This window comes from Neopelma chrysocephalum, unplaced genomic scaffold (assembly GCF_003984885.1).
Source record: "Neopelma chrysocephalum unplaced genomic scaffold, ASM398488v2 Primary Assembly neopelma1_43, whole genome shotgun sequence".
NCBI classification, from domain to species: domain Eukaryota; kingdom Metazoa; phylum Chordata; class Aves; order Passeriformes; family Pipridae; genus Neopelma; species Neopelma chrysocephalum.
Window position 1 is genome coordinate 22,355,418 of NW_020897702.1, and position 22,602 is coordinate 22,378,019.

Consider the following 22,602-nt stretch of genomic DNA (forward strand, 5'->3'; position numbering starts at 1 on the left):
AAACCAGTGTTTAGGCACATGTGGTATTGGTAGGAGGTTAGAAAGGACTGGATAACAGCACAAGAAGAGCAGGTTAAGGTAGGTTTGTTCAAAGCACTATCTAAATGTATTTTGGGGGTTTCTGTTACCATTGTACTCTAGCAGCTTCTCAACGTTGCACTCCCAGTACAGCCATAAAAGTAGGGACACAATACTATCTTGTCTTTACAAATAGAAAACTATGGCACAGGTGGCTCCAAAGGACACGTGAGAAGTCCATAACAAAGCCAATCATCACGGCCCTATGACTCCTGGCCTAGCCAGGTCATAGAGCTGTAGAAGGGTCATCATAACCCTTTGTACGTACATTGCCTTCATCATCCACAACCTGGATCTGTCCAGAGTCACACAGTTTAACCACCGCTCCAATGGGAACATCGAATTCCCGTCCAGTTTTGAGGTCCATCCACACATAATCCCCCTGGAATCAAAGAGAAGATAGTTACACTCAGGGCTGCAGAAAGTACAGCATCCCTTGGGATAGAAGTTGCTGGCATTTGGTACCCAAATCATTAATACAAGTCAAATGACTTCCTTTGCAAACCACAAACCACTCCTTTTCACATGTGCTCAGGGAAGCAGATGCTTTGGATGTGGCACTTGGGGCTATGGCTTAGTGATGAACACGGTCGTGCTGGGTTAATGATTGGACTGATGATTTCAGAGGTCTTTTCCAACTTTTATGATTCTATGAAACCCACTGCAAGGTATCAGCAGCAGGGCATGTCCACACAGCATACACCCCCTGCACTCTTGTTTCTCAAGCTTCTGAGTGGTTGTTGGTCACAGAATGCATCCAGTAGAAACAGGTTACAGGGCAGCGACACAGGCAGAAAAATGCACCCTGACAGAGGTTTTCCTCTGTCTAACATACAAACCTAGAAGGTCACATTTAGGAGATGGTTCTGAGCTCTGCTAAGCCCTGTCTGGAGGCTTGTGGCACAATTCTTCCTTGCAGATAACCGCTATCAAATATACCTTGGAGACTGCTGAAAAAGGATTGACTAAAGATGAGTGAAGAACATAACCAGAGAGGCAGATATATGTACTTCTTCAGGAGTTCTCCCAGCTACAGTGATGTGTAGGTGGGATGTTTGCATTTAACACTTTTCAGTGGATTTTATCTACTGTGAGCATGTCCACTTGAGTCCTGAAGCTCTGCAAAGTTTCAGCATCCATAATCCCAAAGGAAGAATTTAGCTACAAAAAATTGTGTCCTTTTATATGTTTCAAATGTTTCACCTCTTTCAGTTGAGACCTCTGTGTTTTCATTTTGGGAGACATAGCAAGCAGTTAACCCTTATCCACTCACCATGTCACTGGTGATCCTACAGACCTCTGTCAGTCCTGCTGAGCAGGGACTATCTGCTTATCAGCTCTGTGGAGATTAAATTACTCAAATGCAAAAAAAGCTTTTAAAGAAGCTGTTTTCCTCAATACAATAGCAAATTCTAAAATAACTCCAAACTAAAGGCCCAAGAAGGACCCACGCTGAAACAAAGCAGAATTATTTTCCACCCCTATTCTCAATGTGAAGACGTACTAAAATTGGGAGCAATCTAGTTGCCAGGTGTGTTTGCATTCATGCAGCTGAACTTAATGTGTGAACTTGTAGCCCCACTTAACACCACATTCCTGGGGACCAGCTCCACTTGTACCTATTAAGCACAATGCAAAATCTACCTATTGAAGTCCTGAAAAACTGCTGGGAGAAGGAGAAGGGAAAACCAGGAGGTATCACTTTGCATGTGCTCTTATATAACCCCTTCCTGAGCATCCACTATCAATCATTTCTGTGGACAGACTATATTTATAGATTTGGTTTGACCCAAGGCTGCTGAACAACCTTCATCTCCACGCTGGGCAGTGGAAACTGGAGACATCACCATCCAAGTCATCATTCACTAAGACTTCTGAGAGATACTAACCTGTGAGTGCCACCAGGATGTAAGGTTACACTTAGGGACTCACACATGGACAAACACTACACACTAGGCATCCCCAACCATTTTGTGGTAGACTCCACCCTGCTTTCCAGTAGGATATCAATACAGTCATCCTGCTTACATGGAGCTCAGGATCCAGTCCTCAGTTTGAGTTTTCATTTCGTCAGAGGGTTGTGCTACAGCTCTGTTATAAGTATCTTTATCCAGCTCATAAAAATATCATATTCATATCTTTTTCTCATTAGCTGTCTTATCCTCACTTCTCATAACTCAGTTAAAATGTGGAAAAGAAACAACTAATGAATGCACTGTCAGGAGTAGATACGTTATAAATCCATTTATATTAATATTTATTTCTTAGCTTCTTTGATCCAACACTCTCAAACTTTTCAGAGTGTTCAGCATTGTCATCCTCTCTGCATCACTGGGCAAATTCATGCACAGGGCGGGTAACCTGATCAAGGTGTCAGCAAGAGAAGAGCCGGGTTGCTCAGTCCCTGTTCATTAGAAAACCTTTCTGACACCTCAGCAGGTCTGTAAAAATTGCTCTTAATCAAGAAAATGTTAATTGTAATGCTGTTTTTTTAGAAAAAAATCTCTAATATTGAATAGCTGTAAAAGCAGCCTGCTTCATATGTTCTGTTACCACACAGCTGAGATAAAAGGCAGTCTGCTCTACCCAAGGTAAATTGATACTCTACTACCACTAAGACAACTTCTGTGCTTTGTCTGCCTAATACACCGAGTGCCCGTCCCCACAAACTGCTTCGTTCTAAACCCATTAAAGTGCAGTTCTTAATACTGGTGAAAAAAGTCTTATGGGATGGGCTAAGCTGGTAAGGTCAGGAAGGTTGGGGGGGGGGGTTAAAAAATAACATAACTTACTAAGAGTGCCGATCTATTTCCTTTTCTGACCTTAATCAATTTGACATAAACCCCATGGAAGTCAGTTATGTTCCTTCTGCTGATGCAATCACCTTCAGATCAGCTCCCAAAACAGCAGATATATTGGGGATTTCAGGGCAAATCAGGGTGATTCATGCATTTACCAGCTGGGGCAGACCGGCTTGTGAGTTGCATAACCTGCCTCATGCCTCAGTTATTTTTCAATACACATGACAGATTACTGGAGAAATGAGAATACCAGCAGACCCTTTACAGTATCAACACGGTCCAACTCTTCCTCCTCAACTCAGTCACTGGGTGCCAGTGCCCTTCCAAATGCTCCGGGGCAGACCCTCACGACCTCACAAACTATGGGCAGTGACAACCGAATAGCAGTGCAAGAGGAGGATACACCACCATGATGGGTGCACACATAGATCCACACAATTCACAAAGAGGATCTTTAGGAGGAACTTCCAAATGTGAAGAGCAAGAAGGTTCACTGCTGGGGAGCTACAATGCTTGATGGGGACAAAGGAGAAAGGTGAGAGAAGCTGGTGTAAGCAGTATAAGGATCCCAACAATAGCAAGACAGGTTTCAAAGTAGCCTGAAAGCTCCCAGCCATGCTCAGGGCTCAGGACCCCCTATCTTACCGCTAAAATGGTCGTGGGCTTCAGGACCTGGTTGACATTGCGGAGTAGTGTCCATTTGCCCTGGTCTTTCTCCTGATCTTCCACCACCTCAGGGCATGGCTGCATGAAAACGACTTTCTTCTTCTTCAACATCTCCAAAACTTAGCAGTGGTGTTTGTCCCTCTCTCTGCTTTCTATGTGTATTCCACCATGAATGCCAGAATCCTGTGGCTGGTTTGCTTTAGACCTGCAACATGTCTATGCCTGCTGCTTGCAGGACACCCTCTGATCTGATTCACAATATGGCTCTTGGTAAAGATCTTCTCCTAGGAGAAAAATTTCCACGCATCAGCCATGGTCCTCCACTGGCCAGCTGACATGCTCACTGTATATGAACAGCACTGCGGGAGCCTCAAAGCAAACTGAACAACTTTGCTTCTCTTCACTTAAATTCTTCCAGTCTCTCCAGTAAGGACTGATACTTGGTCAAGGACCTGAAGGACACTGCAACAACCCGTTCTGGAAAAATGACTGCAGGATTAACAGGACACTTCTTCCTTTCCCCGTGACTTGTCTCTGTTACCTTCCTTTCCTAGTGAAATAACCATCTGCCAGCTTGAGGACGTTCAGCACAGAACACACTGGGATACTTATTAATCCACAAATGCAGTCAGTCCCCATGCAACACATGTCATTTAATTAACCTAATACCTTTACATACCAAATTAACCAAAGCACAGCGGGAACTCAAAACCAGAGGCCATCTGCATTTTCTTTAAACTGATCGCCTTGAGTAGATCCATAGCAACTGAATTTTAAATAATTGAGTGGAAGGTGTTCAGCACAGCACAGCCTCTGTGCCTATAGGTGAGAGAAGTGCCTGGGCTGTGGATGAGAACGTGCTGAACACAAGGATCATAAATATAATGAGTTCACACTGACTCTACAGCAGGCTGCTCCACAGACCCACTTCTGCAATCTCTCCTTCTTTATAGGGTGACTGTTCTACTAAAGGCTAATCAGGACTGCTGGCCCAACTAGAACAGCACAAAGCATTTTACAGTCAACCCAGATTTTCTTTTTTCCTGTCCTATCTTAGATACAATTGAGATTTCTCATTTTTATCTAGGAAAGGCTTTTCTGCTCATTTAGACAATTTCAGACCACTATAGCTGGGCCCTGATTTCTTCCATAAAAATTTTGAATTGTTGTCATTTATGCAGACCAGAGCAATGCATGGCTAGATAATGGCTCAGCTGCTAAGACATTCTCATTTATCAGTGTTTTAATGCAAAATTCTACTGATGACTTGATGACATGGGGTTTTGAATCCATTTGTCCATGAAGAAGAGGACAGAGGGACAGGGTTTATTGGTGGACCTGGTAGTGTTAGGTTAATGGTTGGGCTCAATGGTCTTAGATGTCTTTTCTAACCTTAATGATTGGATGTGGATTCCATATGGAATTCTGTGATTCCATACAATTGTAGAAAAGCTTTCTAGATGAAGGAAGGCTTCATAGGTCCCCTTCATGGGACACAATCACCAAGGACAACAGTAGATGATGGGTACATCAAACTCATACTGAGCTACTTCTGCTCATTCATGAACAGCAGTGATGACAGTGAGGAAATCCTTGCCCAAAGGGCAGGTGACATTGTAGGTTTAAGGTATATTACAAAGCCCTGGAAAAAAATGTTATCATTCTTGTAGCTGTGCAGGTGAAGCAAAGAAGAGACCCAGTCTCACGAATAAGAAGCCAGGTGAGAGATTAACAAGATGGGTGCCTACCAAAGGAGCAAGAAAAATGTACATGAGATATGATAGTAATGCAGGGAGAAGGAGACATAGAGTGAATGTAGCATGGGAGATGTCTACCTCCAGCATGACCTGAAGACACAGTGCTATAAATGACTGCAGTTTTGCTCCCCTAGAAAGTAGAAGATAGTTGTCAAATCGAAGCTAAAAAACAATGGGAGGATGCATGTGGAAGGAAGGAGTGAACAAATACATATAAAGGGACCCGTAGGATGGGCTCTTTGGATTTGAGTGGGGTCCTATGGATGCTCTTTGCTCACCAGCACACACCTCCTCACTGCTGTGCCATGGAAATTGGAACACTGTGGGAGCAGCAGATCTGAGAGAGAGCAGCTGGAGTATTTATCTCACCTTGCACTGGAGCAGACAATACGATCATTGCTCAGCTACACCTTATACCATATTTCTGAGGCTGTGTATCCCTGTATGCTGCCAAAGAGTAAGCTAAGAAACAGAGGCCTGGAATGTTTTGCTCTAGGTTATCCTTGGAATAGGACCCAAAGAAGTGAGATGGGAGCCTGGAGGGCTGAATCTAGCCTCTGCAGTCCTATTACACGAGTGTGCTTATTTTTTACCTGACACTGGGGCTGCTGAAGATCTGTAATTTCACACATTTCCACTACATATTTTGTGCATTGCTCCTCTGCTAGCAGAAGATTTTCTGGGGACTCTTAGACAGAATCACACGTGTCAGCCAGAGACAGACAGCATTTGTAGTGAGGTCTGTCTGAATAGCCTGAGCGTGCTGCCTCCTGGAAACGGGAAACCTCATTCCTTGGAACCGATGACCCAGCTTGGAAAACAGCCTCTCTTCTCTATACATCAAGGGGCAGAGCAACAGCATTAAGCTTCCTATCAGCCTGCTTTTTCTGAGAGAACGTGCTATGCCTTATGTGGGAAACAAATAAACACACTTAGTACAATAAGGGGAGGGACACGGTGGAGGAAAATAAACCTTTAGCTGGCTGGCAGCCCGTCAGAAATGCCATCCGGTTTAGATTACAGCTCCCTGGGGTAACATTAGACTCTTCACTGCAGAGATAGAAGTATGAGCCAGAAGAGCCATGCTGGACCCTGCTCTGATGGTTTACTCACCTCTGCAGCAGCAGTCACAGCTGAGATCAAAGTCCTGCTGTGACATACCTTGTGCACATGCATAGTACCAGGGGTAAATGTTTATCCTAAGGAACTAAGGTGACACAGGCAATAGGTTTACGCTGCTGCTCAGACCTGAGCTCCCATTAAATGCTATCACAGTGGCATGGACCTCACTGCTGGAGAAAGAAGATAGATTCCACCTGCAGGAAGCACCCTCACAGCAGGTGAACCACCTAATTTAATGAAAGCTTGCTTTTCTTTGCCCCAGCCTGTTTTTCAGTCCCAAAGAAAATACATCAGATACTGCCAGGGCTGAAGAAGTGTTCTTGAACCAGTTATTTTGCAGCTAGCACCAGAGAGCTAGGTTATTCAATGAAACAGGTCAAGTGGGACTCGACCAGTGCCTGTGTTCACCTCTGAGCTAGACATGCAGACCTTTGCTAGATGATCATCCCTTTTAAATGAAATATCCTATCCTATCCTATCCTACATTCAAGGGAATAAAGAGACACCTCTGCATAAAGAAGGTAATCAAACTAGGTCAGATGATGCTAACGTAAAGGAGTGTGTGAAGAGGACAGTTTGGAGGTACAAAACTGCAGCACATGTGTCCAAAGCTAGCTAAGGTGGCTCCTACCCTTTGCATGGATGCTTAAAGGCTCTAAGGGCTGATACTCAGGTAAATTGCTGAAGGATATGGAAAAACTGGTGATTAGCAGAGGCTGTCTGTGGACTCAGGCCAGCAGTGCTCCACCGATTACTCCCTGCAGTGCTAAACTTACTTTTCTAAAATAAGGATGATACCCTGCAGAATGGCCATTGATGCACTGTGTGTGCTAAATATTATCAGTGGGCCATATCTCTGATAAGTGATGTAAAATAACCTAACCTGTTCAGGCATTTTGGTGTTTTTTTTTTTTTTTTTCTTATAGAAACAGGTACAATCGCATATCCAGGTCTCCAGAGCTTAGTCCTTTACTCCCTTACTGCTCATTTTTGAAGCAGAAGATCCTTAATGCACACAGATACCAGTGCAAACATAGGCATTCCTCCAGCTCCAAGTTTCAATGTGATTTGGAGAGCAGACTGCAGCTTATTATGCCAGTTCAGACTTTCAGCAGCTACCTGAATCCTTCAGGCAGTAGAATGTCTGTGCTCTACTAAAAACACATATCATCACCTCTAGGTATCACCTTTCTGATTCAGTTCAGCTCTCAATTACATGGGTGTACCCTACTCAGTTTAATGGAGCTTCTCCTGGATTCACATCTGCGCAACCCAAGGGAGAATCAGGACTGCTCATCTCTATTCTTTGCACACATCTTTGGTTGTGCATTTGACACCATCATCATGAAAAGGTGAAAAAGGAAGAAAAAGCTTGAATCTCAAATAATAACAGAGGAGAAGCACACATGCTGGTAGATGATAACACTAATAATTTTCCTGTTCCATAAATAAATAAGATTCTTTTCATAATTTCTTGTAGCACATCAGGCAGCAGCTGTCAGCCACGGTAACATGCTACACACAAAAGCTTCCTGAAGCAAAGGAAGAGATGCAAGAGGAGTTGTTAAATAATTCAATAATCAATGCACCGCTCACTCACCCTGTAACTTCGATACTGACAGGAGGGAAAAAAATCTCCCACAAATGTGGCACGTCCCAACATTTTCTCATTTAGTGCTGAGGGATAGTCAAAGACTCTGGGAGCAAAAACGATGGATTTAATCGGATTTACAGGGGCACAATCCAGTGGTGTAACAAGGCTCAGCTCCCAGTGATGCCTGACCTCTTCCCTGGCTTTTGGCAAGGAGCCTGTTGTTGACTGTTTGGGACGTCTTGGCTCAGGAGTGGATTTTAAGCATGCAGACAAACATGGAAATAGAAGATTTAATCTGTGACTCCTATGGCATTACTGTCATGGGTAAAGTGGAGAATCCAGTAATCTGCTGATGCTACAAGCAGATTAGGCTGTCTCTGGGTGTCACCCACCCAAACGCCGTGCCAGAGCCCTGCATATCAGGTCTCACACAAAAAGCTGATGGACACTGCTTGGGATGTGATTGAAAAATCTTCTAAAATGCAGAAGTGGAACAGGAAATGAAGACTCAGCCTTTTAGCCCCGTGGCTGGGTCCTGTCCTAAATGCAGAGGGAAGAAATCCAAAGGAAGATGATAGAGCAATCATAAGAAGTACAAATCTGGAAAACCAGATTGAGGGAAAATAAAGCCAGGAGGAATCAGAGGGGGAGTGCTTTAGGATGCAAGCATGTAATTCTGTTAGATCAAGACATATTCCTTCAGGCCCTAGGAGTAGAGAGGTTGCCCTGGTACCACACTGGGAGCTTGCAGATCTGCTCTAAATCTACCAGCAACAGTCATCCCTTCTCCCCAGACAAACAAGGATTCAGCTAAAGGCTCCCTAGTTTGCAATGGCAGGCACAATGGACACCCCTTGCCCTTACACACCCAGAATTAAAGATTTTGGACATTTTCCTATAAATGAACGTTGCTCTGTATTGCAAGCTTTAGGAAGAAGGGACTAAGGGAATGCCATCTCCTTCTCCAAGCATTGTTTGGGAGGGATGCTGGCTCCAACAGGTCCCTATGTTGGACAATACAGCTCAGCTGCCTGTTCCCATCCCTTTGATGATACCAAACTCTGTGGTGCACCTTAAGGACAGTATGTTATCCAGAGGGATCTGGACAAACTCAAGGAGTGGGCCCAAGTGAACCTCATGAGGTTCAACAAGGCCAAGTGCAAGGTCCTGCACCTGGGTCAGGGTAAGCCCAGTGCCCATATACGCTGGGGGATAAAGGGATTGAAAGCAACCCTGAAGATAAGGACATGGTGGATGAAAAACTGGACATGAGTAGGCGACATGCGCTGGCAGCCCAGAAAGCCAACTGCACCCTAAGCTGCATCACCGGCAGTGTGGTCAGCAGGCTGAGGGAGAGGATTCTGCCCCCCCCATGTCCTCTCTGGTGAGACCCCATCTGTTCTGGGGCTCCCAGCATAAGAAGGACCTGTTGGAGCAAACCCAGAGGAGGCCATGAAGATGCTCAGAGCACTTGAGCACCTCCACTGTGAAGACAGGCTGAGAGAGCTGGGGTTGTTCAGCCTGGAGAAGAAAAGGTTCTGGGAAGACCTTAGAGCCCCTTCCAGTACCTAAAGAGGATCCAAAGGAGAGCTGGAAAGGGACTTTTGACAATGGCCTGTAGTGACAGGACAAGGGGAACACCTTCAAGCTGCAGTAGGGTTGATTTAGGTTACAAGAAAGCTGGGGACAAACTTTTTTGCAGGAAAAAGGGATAATGGTTATAAACTAAAAGAGTTTTAGATTAGATATTAGGAAGAAGTTTTTTTATGATGAGGGTGATGAAACATTGGCACAGGTTGCCCAGAGAGATAGTAGATGCTCCATCCCTGGAAACATTCAAGATCAGGTTCTGAGCAACCTGATCCAGTTGAAGATGTCCCTGCTCATTGCAGGTGGATTGGACCCGATGGCCTTTAAAGGATCTGTGATTCTTTCTTTGATTTGATCCTCCGGTGAACTAGCTCAGGGAATTAACACAGCAGCAAGATTTTCACGTGTTTTTGCAAAGTGTTTTACTGGCTTAGTCCCTCAACTGGCTCACAATGTAAACAGCAAAGCCCTAGTGCAGGAGCAGGGAGAGCAGCAAGAACAGTAAGGCAGGTTGTTCTCAGGACAACTGGCCTCCAGAGCTGGTAGACAGAGACAGGAAGCCAAATAGCCCCCCTGTAATCCAGTAGGAAACAGTTAGTGACCTGCTGAGCCACTTGGATCCTCACAAGTCTATGGGACCAGATGGGATCCATCCTAGGGTGATGAGGGAGCTGGCGGAAGAGCTCGCCAAGCCACTCTCCATCATTTACGAACAGTCCTGGCTCACTGGGGAGATCCCAGATGATTGGAAGTTGGCGAATGTCACTCCCATCCACAAAAAGGGATGGAAGGAGGACTCGGGAAACCACAGGCCCGTCAGCCTGACCTCAGTGCCTGGCAAGGTTATGGAACAGATCATCCTAAGTGCAATCACACAGCACCTACAGGATGGACAAGGGATCAGACCCAGCCAGCATGGGTGTAGGAAGGGCAGGTCCCATCTGACCAATCTGATCTCCTTTTATGATCAGGTGACCCGCCTGGTGGATAAAGGAAAGGCTGTGGATGTGGTCTATCTGGACTTCAGCAAAGCCTTTGACACTGTCTCCCAGAGCATTCTCCTGAAAAAGCTGGCAGCCCACGGCTTGGACAGGGGCACTCTGTGCTGGGTTAGGAACTGGCTGGAGGGCCGGGCCCAGAGAGTGGTGGTGAATGGGGCTGCATCCAGTTGGCAGCTGGTCACTAGTGGTGTCCCCCAGGGATCAGTCTTGGGCCCAGTTCTATTTAATAACTTTACTGATGATCTGGATGAGGGGATTGAGTGTACCATTAGCAAATTTGCAAATGACACCAAGTTGGGGGAGAGTGTTGATCTGCTGGAGGGCAGGAGGGCTCTTCAGAGGGACCTGCACAAGCTGGAGAAATTGTTTGATTCCAACGGGATGAGGTTCAACAAGACCAAGTGCCGGGTCCTGCACTTTGGCCACAACCAGCACTGCAGGCTGGGGACAGAGTGGCTGGAGAGCAGCCAGGCAGAGAGGGACCTGGGAGTTTGGATTGACAGGAAGCTGAACGTGAGCCAGCAGTGTGCCCAGGTGGCCAAGAAGGCCAATGGATCCTGGTCTGGATCACCAATAGTGTAGCCAGTAGGACCAGGGAAGTGATTCTTCCCCTCTACTCTGCGCTGGTGAGGCCACACCTGGAGTACTGTGTCCAGTTCTGGGTCCCTCAGTTCAGGAAGGCTATTGAGGCGCTGGAGCAGGTCCAGAGAAGAGCAACAAGGCTGGTGAAGGGATTTGAACACAAGTCCTATGAGGAGAGGCTGAGGGAGCTGGGGTTGTTTAGCCTGGAGAAGAGGAGGCTCAGGGGAGACCTCATCACTCTCTACAACTACCTGAAAGGAGCTTGTAGCCAGGCAGGTGTTGGTCTCTTTTCCCAGGCAACCAGCAGTAGGACAAGAAGGCATGGTCTTAAGCTCTGCCAGGGGAGGTTTAGGTTGAATATTAGGAAGAAATTTTTTACAGAGAGAGTAATCAGATATTTGAATGGGCTGCCCGGGGAGGTAGTGGATTCACTGTCCCTGGAGGTTTTTAAGATGAGACAGGATGTGGCACTTAGTGCCATGGTCTAGTAACCACAGTGGTGTTGGATCAAGGGTTGGACTTGATGATCTCAGAGGTCTTTTCCAACTTGGCTTATTCTATGATTCTATGATTCTATGAACACAGAGCTGGTAGCATGCCCAGGGGAGTGGAGCTGCTGCCTGCACAGGTATCTGCTGTGGCATCAGTGAGTAGTGCTGATGGAGGCTCTGCCTCACTTACGGATGAGCTTTATTCCCTGGGTGAAGGCAAAGAACTGTTTGATTCCATTCATGAAAGCAGAATCCCAGCTGATGAGCACGAGAGCTACAGAACTAGGTAACAGATGGAGGCAACTAGGTACATCTACCCAACATTTTTCTGCCTCTGAAACAAACAGCGTTTTCAAGATCACAATGGTTCACAGAAACGACACAGTTTGAATTACACTGTACAGTACTGATGAAGTGGAAAAATGGAAAAAAAAAAGATGATACACAGAAATGTAAATTGGAAGGGATGTTTGTCATCCTGGCTCATGCAGGCTGTTGAAACAAGGCTAAAATCCACCACAAGAGTTCAACTGTTTTAGCTGATTTTATTCCATAGGAAACAAAGAGTATTTTTCCACTATCTGCGATAAAAGCATCCTTTTTTTTTTTGCATGCAACCTGTCAAATTCTCTTTCAGAATTCAGCTTCATCTTCCATGCTCTGGAAAGATGCTTGCTACTTAATTTCTTTACTTTTGGTTCTTCTTCCCTCCTCCCTGACTTTTTACATACTCACTGAGACCTAGTCTGCAATTAGTTCCTGTGTACTAAATAGAGGTGGGACTATTGCAATCTACACAGCTATTCCTGCATAAACAGAGATGTAGACTTAGTGCAAAGAAGTGCTTAATCCTAGTAAAAATATATTATTTTCCCGTGTAGTAGTAGTCTATACTCATGTAAATGCAATTTTCCCAGCAGAAACATGTCTGTGCTAAGGGTCTGCATTAGCCAAAGTCCCACTGACATGTCTAGACAAGTCCCGCTACTTAAATAGCATGTCTCATCTTTGGAAATATTGAATGAAAGGGGAGTAATGCTGCTTTTCCTACTGCCACGTCAGATTGGAGCAGATCTGCCCTTTTTACATACTACCTTTGTGTATACACTGAGGGTTATGTGGGTTACTGAGGAGAGTGAGGGGGTCTGGAGGAAGGTCAGTTTGCAGCTCAGTCAATAGCATCTTGAGGGAGTTTGTGATATGACTGCTGAAGGGAGAAGTGGACTTCTCCAGAGGTATGTTTGAAAAGCCAGCCCCTGAGAGGAATGGATGGCAGGAGAAAGCATAATTGAAAATAAACAAATCATACTGGCTATGCTCGTGATGCAATTCAAAACATATCAATACTGGTTTCTGTTCCTTAGGTACCAGCCACAAGGGTGCAGAGATGCAGTGCAAGTAGCATCCTTCTGAAAGGAGAAAAGATACTGCAAGATGTAAAAAAACTTGGATTTGGGATTGTTCAGTCTTTCGGTATCTAAAGGCACTACAAGAGAGCTAGAAAGGGACTTCTGACAAGGGAATGTAGGGATAGAACAAAGGGAATGGCTTTAAACCAACAGAGGGCAGGTTTAGATTAGGTATTAGGCAGAAATTCTTGACTGTGAGGATGGTGAGAAACTAGAACAGGTTGCCCAGAGAAGTTGTGGCTGCCCCATCCCCAGAATTGCTCACAGCCAGGTTGGATGGGGCTTTGAGCAACCTGAGTTAGTGGAAGTTGTCCCTGCCCATGGCAGGAGGATTGGAATGAGGTAATCTTCATGGTCCCCTTCCAACACAAACCATTCTATATTACGATTCTGTGAAAAAAAACAAGAAAACTCAACACATGGATGTTTTTTCATCATGAAATGAATAACAAAAAGAATCATACTAGTATTTATTAAAACCCAGAAAAATAATCTATATTCCATTGCTTGCTTCATGGTTTTGAAGATTCCAAAGCTGGATCCATACAAGACCACCTTGAAATGGAAACTCATATCAGATTGCTAATTGCAACCATTTGCCTGGATTCTTCAAGCCCCTCTGCCTTGGGAAAACTTTGGAAAACTTCCCAAATTGCTGGTGGTGGGTCCCTCCGAGGGAGGAGGTGGACCAGCTGCAGAGCTGCGCAGCACAATACCAGCCCCATCTGCTGTAACTCTCTGGAATTACCAAATGCACCAAGAGATTTGTTTCCAATGATTTCACCATGGGTTTTAAGTAAACTTTGATGCTAATAGTATGTGAAATTCCAGAAGGCTTTGGAATAACATAGGGACAACAGAGGACAACCATGTTAATTAAGGACCTGAAGGAACCAGGTGGCAAGTCCAGCTAGACAAACCCTAACCTAGAGGATGCAGACGGAGGTAGAGTTTTTAGGTTGGCACAAGATGACAGAGACTGGGACAACCATCACTATTTAAATCACAGTTGCAGTTGGCAGACGTAGCCAAGACAGTTGACTTGTTGGATCAGGACACATACAGATGTGCACCGTGGATTCCTTCAAACTTGGGACAGCTTTACAGTTAATGGTTTCCAGCTTGCTGGGCACATACTGAAGAGACCCAGCTTTTAGAAAGTGATTATGAACCAGATTCTGAACATCAGTCCTTTTTACACACACAAACCCAGAAACCTGTTTCAAAATCCAAGTCCCACCAAGTAATCAACAGCCATTGCAAACAAAGCAATAGTCACAGATCAGAAAATGAAGTTGGGTCTATTTCTTACATGAAATTATCAAGGAATTGTGGCTGGTAAGATTGCCAGTGGGATAAGGCTTTCATGTGGATATCCTGAACACTAGTAGCCAGAAGAATAAAACCATAAGAGAAATACTCTCTGCATGATTTTGGCACAGCAAATAATTCCTGCATTATTGGTAATTTTTATATTCTTCATGGATATTGTATTACACGGACAGTCCATTTTGCATACACTGCACAAGGGGGATACGGCCTCCAAAAGGGTTTGGTCACATATTTTACCCAGTTTGAGAAGGGTTGCATTACAAATATAACCGCAATTTTGGAGCCAAAATTTTGGTTTTGTTGGGGGGTTTTCAGGGTGCCTTATATAGTTGTTTTGAGAAACTCAATAATTGCCCTATAGCCTTAATTTTGAGACTGCAAGAGTATTATCATATAGATATATTAATTAAGCCTATGTTTCTGTAAGGAATGGGCTGACAGTATTGGCATGGAAATACAGTTAATGCCTCCATTACATTTTGCTGGATGCAAATGCTTAATTTCAAGCATCTACCTAATGGGAAAGGCTGCCTGTCTGTCTCGCACTGAATCTAGCAATTTTATGGGGTTAGGGGGCAGTAAAACGCCCTCACAAAGTGATTTGCAGATCATGAAAATCCAGTGTGTGACCTTAAGAGTCATTTGCCAGCAATGGTGCTGGTAATAAAACGCCTGGCTGGGTAGTAGGAGATGCACATAAACTGCTCACATTGCATTTGCACTGTCTGCACAAAAGGCTTCTGAGTCATGGCAGGTAAATCACTGTCCCAGATAAGTGTTTTTCCTAATCTCAAAAACAAGCAGCACTTGGTTCTTTCTTCTTTAGCATGCAAAATAAGCCAATGTCTTTTTCTCCTGGGTTCTGCTAAAGCGGCTCTGGGCAAAGGATGGAGGACACCTGCTTCTTGCTTGAAGAGTTGGAAGGGAGCAATACTATCAGGATGCAAGTGGAATTGCCTCAGGCAGAACATGAAAATGGGTGTACAAGGTTAAGACACACCACAGAACCATCTATGGTAGCATCCTGTTGTCACCAGTGGCCCACGTGGATCGCTAGGGCAGAACGGGATGAGGCTGTAGAGATGCTTCTTTAAAATACTCTTCCAGTCCAAAAATAAGGGGATATCAACCAAAGTCAGTGGGGACTAGCAAAAAGCCATGGAGGTAGATAGGACATCTAGAGAAGTAAGGAAGAAGGACAGGTGCTTGGAAGGGAGATTCATTAGAGACTACTAACTAAATAAATCATTTCAGGCTTGGGAAATGACCAGGCTGAAAATTCATAGGTGGAGGCCAGGAAATTAGCTGAAAGATAGGAACATATTTTGAGAAAATAACACTGTATGCTTACTCATCTCTTGGTGTTCACCAACAGTCATTTTGGATACATAATGCCAGGTGGGACAGACCTGCATCTGAACAAATCTGGACATTCAATATACATTCCCAAACTCAGCCCTGTAACTCCATTCAGAATTTTATAATAGTTTCTGTTCAGGAACAAAAGTCCTCATAACTTACAGCTGGTGAAGTTTTCTCTATTAATAAAATTGCCTAAAGGAGGATGAAATCCTTGTAAAGTTCTAAGATTGACCTTTGCCAAGTGCAAGAAAGCAAGTGCCTTCCCTCTGCCAATGCAATCTCCCTTGTGAAGAGAGAAGCCAGGGCTGAAATGTGGAGGAGAGGAGGACTGATCTACCGTATCACCTTCCCGTGTTTGTAAAACTCAGATCCATGTTGATGAGGCCAACCAGGAAAAGGCAATTCCCTTACATTGCAACACTCTGATGCACAACCCTTGCATGAGCTGGTCAGTGCTGCTGACCACTAGAGTAATATCTGCAAATATACCCAGCAGTGGCAAAATGGAAACGCTAAAGTGGCACCATACAAATTTCCAAGTCCCAGTCCACAGTTACTCATCTCATTTCCCCATTGTTGAAAGCCCCAGTAGAAGTATCTAAAGTGGCAGTTGGCTCACTGGTATATCTCAGGTTAATTCACTCCCAGTATTGAATTTTCTCTACTCTTAAAGACATTTTTAGGTTTTTTTTTTCAGAACAGTCTCCTTGTGTGTATTCGAGCAAACATCTAAATCCTCCTCCTGTTGTGGCTACATTTATAAACGAATTAAAAATGGATTTACTCTTCTAAAGTTCTTACTGTAAATTTTCCTTAGAGAATGCCATTTCACCAAGACCTGAAATGCAACAGGAAAAACATATTAACAAACCTTTTCATGAAAACACTTTAGTTTGGCTAAAGGCTGACATGGAAAGTATTGTTTTGATATTCTTATTGAAAGTCTCCAATATTCAGCTTTTAATTCCAATGAAACAATTTTATTTATTGACCAGGCAATGACATCTTGATAGATATTCTCTATACCCCCAGCTCAACTTTCTCCTGAGAAAGAAATGCCATTTTTCAATTTGTGCTATTGCAAAGGTCTGTTATTGCTTTTCTTCCCCTGGGCTCCAGGAGCTGTGCTCAGCTTCTTGAACCTGACTGCAGAAAGCCAGAGCTAAGTGTGTTTCTTTAGGAAAATTGCTGTCAAATCTATACTGTGCTAGCAAATGATGCTGTACCTTGAAAAGGGAATGAATTTTATGCCATAAAAGCCAAATCTTTCACTAGTATACATCAGGGTCATTCCACAGAAGTGTCTGTAACCCAAAAATCCATGAAATGTTGAGGGTTCTCTTTTTAATGCCTTGCTGTTGAATGTTTCCCAGTTTTGCAAGAGGAATTTGATGAAGACAAAGGTCACCTCAAACAGGCAGAGCCGCCTGCCTGCAGCACAGCCATTTGTACAAGGAGCAAATGACAAGCTTGGTCCCACGCTCCATTGAGGATGTCATATCACAAACATTCCTTACAGCAGCCATGTTGGCTTAAATGTCTACCTTTTACCCAAATCCCTCCAACTGTCAGTCCCTATATCCCATCTGAGAACTGATCTGAGTAAAAATAACTGGGAAAAAAAAAAATAATAAACTATGTTCAAGTTTTTTTTACGTACATGTAAGCCATATGATTTTGGTAAAATTATTAACAACGTGGTCCAGCTAATAGCTGTATCACTCAGCTGGGATGAGTGGAGGGCAGTTAGAAGCAGGTGGGTATGCAGGCATGGGGATGAGATGGGACAGGAGCTCCTTTGCTCTGCTCTTTTTGCACAGCTGGGATGAAGATGCTTCCTCCCATTAAGAACAGTAATCAGAGGCTCAATGGCTGGAATGAGGGCCAAGGGAAATCAACCCTTGTGTTGATCCCTAGCAGCAGGATAAGTTATGAGGTGGGTGGAAATGAAAAATTTCTAATTTCCCTCCCCAAACATCTCTCCTGCAAAAGGAGTTTCTAGATGGGCCAACAGTCCCCAGCTCTACCAGCTGGTGTAGAGTGGCCATGTGAGGTTCAAGATTCATTACAAGCTTTCTATTTACAGAAAAGCGAGACTTCTTCAGAGTCAGCTTACAGAATCACAGAACAACAGAGTCATCATTTAGGTTGGAAAGGTCCCCTAGGATCACCAAGTCCAACCATTAACCTAACACTCGAAACTATGTCCCCAAGTGCCACATCTACATGTCTTTTAAATACCTCCAGGGATGATGACTCCACCACTGCTCTGGACAGCCTATTCCAATGCCTGACCATCCTTCTGGTGAAGAAATATTTCCTAATATCCAATCCAAATTCTATGATGAGTTGGAGGGTTTAGGAGAGAGAGACAGTTTGAGAAGCTGAATTTCTCTCTTCTTGCTCCAGATGTCAGGTCTCAAGCAAGCTGAGTGCACCTTTAAGGGCTCTGACAGATGGAGAAGTTACCATCAAGCAGGACAAGATAATATGTGAGCTGCTCTGCAAGAGCTGTCCCTGAAGATGTAGATTTTCCCTGGGGAAACGTATGGTCCCAAGATTAAGTCAAGGTAAATTTTGTTATTGAGTCCTTTGAAGTTTCCTATATCCTCAAATAAATGTCCAATTGGCTGGGTATTTTGTTACTGCTTCCTTAAAAAGCAAAACTAAACTCAGCCACACATATAACAACTCTCACGCAAAGCCTTCTCTGTCTTGAATTCAAAAAGATTAGGGTTTCAGTGCATACACTTCAGAGAACATGGATCCTGGAGGCTTGTCTGAGGTATCAAGAAGCAGGAACAAATGCATTTTAGACAGGCTCTCTAAGAGGGTATTTCCACACCCCAGATGAGATTGCTCACTCTACCTTTATTTGACATCACATAATTTATATTCCACAGCCATAGCACTGCAAGAAAATCTCCCTAGCCTGCAGCTTCATTTTCTGCACACAGCAACCCCAGCACTTTAATTGTCCCATAAACGTGATGGAAAGGATTTGATGCAAAGAGCTGTTAAAATGCCAAATGTCTTGAGCACTGCAACTACTGAATGGCTCTCAACGATTCATGTTTCAATCTATATGCAAATGTGCCCTTTGGTTGGCTTGTGCTGGACTTTTCATTGCTGCATTACAGCTATCCAGGGAAGCCTCAGACTCATAGATCAGAGAGATACGAGGCATAAATGGGAGAAGACTTAAATTATTCAGTGTTTATTAGAAAGAGAATTCAAACAGTGGAGTTACATTTTGCTTTTTATAATAACATGATTACAGATCAGCCCTGAGAAGACCTACAATAACGTTGTTTTTCTCCCTCCCCTTCCTCTTTGCTAACAAAATATGTAGCACAATGAATCACTTGGCAAAGCCAAATGTGTATTACCAATAACACTCAAAATGGCGTATGTCAGCTCCAGGTAAAGCCAGTGCTCACAGAGCCCAACTGGGAGATGTCTGTGAGTGGACTGAAAGATTTCAAAAGCTGGTCTCTGCTGTTCTTAATCTCAGCACAGGAAAACATCGCCTTGGAGCATCAAACCGAGACTCTGAAAACACAGTCACAAAATCTATTCCTGCTCATTAACAAATTACACAAATCCCCTTCACCTGAGTGCAATGTGTAATTCTGGTCTTAACAAGAAGAAATTATCTGGAGTAGTGAAGAAAGGTCTGCCACCATCACAAGAGGGCTGCAGAACTTGTTTCACAAGAGGGACAATAAGGTTTTATAGGATTTTGGTTAGTTCCAAGAGTAGGAAGGAAAATTATAACAAACACCTGAGAAATGGCAAGAAGGGGAAAGGACAATGTTAGCTAAAGGCCAGTCTGGCACAAGAGCAAGAAGCCACAAATACACTCAGAAAACAGAGCCATGAACATATCAAGGATAGTCTTGCTCATGTAGGACTTGTTTTGTGGGGTTTTAAAGCTGAAGCTGTACTGGGGACTTTATGTTCAAAGAAATGCCAGAGGTGGCACAGACTTTGCAGAATGGATGGCTGCAAGGAAACTGCGAGGTTTTGGCATTGCACCCAAGAATCACCTCCCTAGGAGCTCTGCTGAGCCAGGAAAGCAGAGCTGAAGTCTCTGACCAAGTCTTGGTTCTTGCAAAGTTTCAGAATAGCTGGAACACCTTCCTTTCTTTGGAAGAGCTTTATAGAGTGAGGTATCCACAATGCTTGATCCCTCAGGACCTTCATTTCTGGTTGGGCTTTGCTTTCCTTCATCTGCTTGGATTAGGTCTCCACTGTCTCTCTTAACTCCTACTTCTCTCCCTATAACCCCAGGAGCAGGCTGGGGGGCCAGTAGGAAATGGGAGAAACCCTCAAAAGCAGTAATACTCCTCACGTGGTCTGGACATGGTCAGGAGACCACAGTAATACAGATAAAATCTTCTGCAAAGTCTAGTATAGTGGATGAAATTTGTGGGATCATAGAATATCCTGACTTGGAAAGGGCCCAGAAGGATCATCAAGTCCAACTCCTGATGCTGAACTTGGTCCTACATGAAATACTTATGTTTTGCAAGTATGTTTTATTCCCCAGTTGATAAGAAGGTTTTATTTTTGTTGGGCTGGCCCAGCAACAGCAAATTTGCAGCACTGTGATACCTTAGATTTAAGACTGGTTTATATAAGGGTTGTCTACATGAGCAAGAAGATGGAGTTGGCAAAAAGAGCCATGTGGCAAACAGCAGTCATTTGCCATTTGCCACTTGCCACCAGGAAAGCCCTCTCCCTGGCCAGGCTGTGTGGCCAGGACCATCACACCCTCCTGGTCTCCACTCCAGCTCCAAAACCATTTCTGTTTTAAATAACAGACAGAACATGCACAAACAAGCTGCTGCTGTGTTGCAAAGCCAAATAAACTTGTCAGGCTGCCAAGTCAGGAATTCAGGAAAGCCCTCCTTTTCCATCTTCCCTTTCTTTGTGCACTGAAATGGACTTGCCACAAGTAATTTGTTAGTTACTAAAGCTGATAAGTTTGGCTCCCTTCAGGCGCCTGCTGGGGAACAATATTGGCTTTTCTTTCAGACTACTGGGTGGAAGACACAGGGCAGGAGCTCTGTGTGTTTTCCCCTCCTTGCTAGAGCCATGTGCTGCCCTTGGCACTCAGTTCTCCCTAAGGGAGATCCTGATATGCACTGTTTTGATGGAAGAATGGAAGAAGAGCAATGCCATGGGCTCATCTTCAAAATTCCTGGATTTATAGCTAGGTAAGGACAGGGAAAACAAGCTGTAAGGCCCAAAAGCTCTGGGTTCATCTATTGCAGGTGATGATTTGGTGTTTTGTTTGATCTTGTTGGAGAAGGTTTTCAGGGGAAAAGGGATGGGAGGGCAGAACCATAACCATGTTGTGCACATTCAAGAATGAGTGAAAAAAGACAGAGAAAGCTCCTTGGAAAGTAATAAAGATCAGGAACAGCATAGATGTATTTCCAAAATCTTACAGCAAAACTTAAGGAAGCAAAATACATATACTGCTGCTACTGGCAATTAAACATCACATAAACAGCAGACTTTTGGGCCACAGAGAGCAAAGTGCTTCCAATGTGACTCAGATTGGACCTTTAGACAGGGCAAACTGGTACAAAGTGACCTCAGAAAGGGCCTGTATCTGCTAACAACTGGGTAACTTTATTTCATTACAGAGGGGTACTTGCTCACCTTATCCACACTGCAGAAAGATGTTTGCAGTAAGCGACAAGTTCAACACAGACCTATTTCCCTGATACTTGTCAACAACTGCTTGGCATCTGAACCCACAGGGAGAGAGCCCAGAATTACTTCAGAAGCATGCTGCCTCCTTGCCCAGACAAGACACCTGGTTTTCAGATAACAAGGAAGAGGCTCTATTTTATTAAAGCTCTGCAAAGGGTGAATTTGATCAACACAGAAGACTACGAACCACAGAGGCGTACCCACCGACAGAGACATGACAGGCAGCCTAGAGCGATACTATCCTAGACAGAGTTGTTACAGGGTATTTCTCAATGCCTATTCTGACCTTTTAATCTACCTCATTTTAATTTCCACACCCATTTTCCTTGGCATTGCAAACTGCATCAGTCAGTTTGTGCACGAGGCAAACACCTTGGAGCCCTTGGAAGTGGGACCAAGCTCCTACATCCCCCTACCAAAATGCGGCCTGTTTTTGTTGGGCTCGGGTCCTGGCAGGTCGGGGCAACACCATAAAGAGAAGTTCAGTTGCTTCATGAGATCCCTGGCATTCCTTCCACTAAAAGCTATCCTGAGTTGTTTATGTCACTGGTATAAACTGAAACCATTAGAGTTCCTTCAAAGGTCCAAAACAACCTGGACAAAAGCAGGCAAAAGCATATTTACCAAGAGAGACACAGAGTTGAATCAAAATTGTTGGACAGATTTTCTTCACTGCCTCAATGCCTGACTGTGTTGACAAATGTATTTGACTGTCAATCTGCAGCCTCAAGTCAGGACACATGCTGGGACTGTCAGTCTTCCCCAGGTGAGACATGGCAATGAGACAACTCAGAAGCTGACAGTGAGAGAGACGTTATGCCTAGACAGAGGGAAAACACTACAATTTGAAGCCCTAAATGATTACAGAATCTGCATGAGACCTGCCATGCAACTTAATTCTTCAATTCACAGAATCATAAAATGGTTTGGGATGAAATGGACCTTCAAGGTCATCTAGTTCCAACCCCCCTGCCATGGGTAGGGCCATCTTCCACTAGACTAGGTTGCTCAAAGCCCGATCCAACCTGGCCTTGAACAGTTTCAGGGATGGGGCAGCCACAGCTTCTCTGGGCAACCTGTGCCAGTGCCT

The 22,602-nt window shown here is 44.2% G+C and overlaps 1 protein-coding gene across 4 annotated transcripts in view; it reads right to left on the reverse strand.

Moving 5' to 3' along the window:
• The window catches only part of MYO7A (myosin VIIA), a 103,429-nt gene that overhangs the window by 60,701 nt on the left and 20,126 nt on the right, over positions 1 to 22,602 (reverse strand). For all 4 annotated transcript variants that reach the window (XM_027677602.1, XM_027677603.1, XM_027677601.1 and 1 more), the window contains exon 3: positions 347 to 460. In XM_027677602.1, coding sequence (XP_027533403.1) covers positions 347 to 460 — 114 coding nt within the window. The remainder of the gene's footprint in view (positions 1 to 346; positions 461 to 22,602) is intronic.